Source organism: Seriola lalandi, unplaced genomic scaffold (assembly GCF_002814215.2).
Source record: "Seriola lalandi dorsalis isolate HSWRI2012SDOR001 ecotype SW California unplaced genomic scaffold, Sedor1 jcf7180002007679, whole genome shotgun sequence".
NCBI lineage: Eukaryota > Metazoa > Chordata > Actinopteri > Carangiformes > Carangidae > Seriola > Seriola lalandi.
Genome location: NW_019478332.1, coordinates 57 through 1,076, shown reverse-complemented (window position 1 = coordinate 1,076; position 1,020 = coordinate 57). Strand labels below are relative to the sequence as shown.

Here is a 1,020-nt window from a genome sequence, read left to right as displayed (position 1 = left end):
TGTCATTGCCCACAGTGAGGAGGATTAACATAATACCATTGGGTTTAACTGGCCACAACATATATTGTGTTATGATGTAATTGCATTGTATTATTATTATTTCACGTCATGATAATGTATCTTAAAACATTTATAGGTTAAAGGACTCATGGCTAATTTTTATTAATCATTTGTTTTTCCTTGAAGGTTTTGCTATTGGAATGCCTATATGTGAGTTTGAATTGGTGAAAGACCCAGAAGTGCAGGACTTCAGAAGGAACATTTTAAATGTTTGCAAAGAAGCTGTGGACCTCAGAGATAGTAATGGACCCCACAGTAGAGCTTTATATGTGTACCCTCCCAATGTAGAATCCTCAGCAGAACTTCCCAGGCACATCTATAACAAGCTAGACAAAGGTAAGACATTTTACTCAAGGCTCTGGTCAGCAAATACTCACTGCAATAAAACTACAATAATATATTTTACAAACACTTTCTCTGTGTATGCAAAATGATAGCAAATATATAGATATTTTATTTTCTTTCCCTCAGGTCAAATCATTGTGGTCATTTGGGTTATTGTGTCACCCAGCAATGACAAACAGAAGTATACCCTGAAGATCAACCATGACTATGTGCCAGAGCAGGTGATTGCAGAAGCCATCCGTAAGAAGACACGCAGCATGCTGCTCTCCCAGGAACAGTTAAAGATGTGTGTGCAGGAGTATCAGGGAAAGTACATCCTCAAAGTCTGTGGCTGCGACGAGTACTTACTGGAGAAATACCCTCTGAGTCAGTACAAGGTAATCTAATTTAATCTTAGCTTAGCTGCATCTGATGCTATTGTACTTCAAGGGGGGAGAGATCCACTTCACGTCAAATTATCATCCAGTTCAAATGGGCTTGACATTTATGACATGAAATGAAATTTATGAGAAAATGTGCTGCCTGTAAAATGTGCTGTTTCAGAAACAGACCATAAATATCATGGTATATTAAGTACAAAGTGCTGAATGTTTCAGCTATTGCTGAGTTGTAATT

The 1,020-nt window shown here is 37.6% G+C and overlaps 1 protein-coding gene across 1 annotated transcript; it reads left to right on the top strand.

Annotated features, from left to right (window-relative positions):
- Nucleotides 1-186: 186 nt before the first annotated feature.
- LOC111672047 (phosphatidylinositol 4,5-bisphosphate 3-kinase catalytic subunit alpha isoform-like) lies at nucleotides 187-782 on the top strand (the record flags this gene model as incomplete). The annotated part of the gene is made up of 2 exons (XM_023429327.1): nucleotides 187-396; nucleotides 532-782. Coding segments are annotated over 2 exons (461 nt in total), but the record flags the coding sequence as incomplete, so codon positions are not given.
- Between the last annotated feature and the right edge of the window lie 238 nt (nucleotides 783-1,020).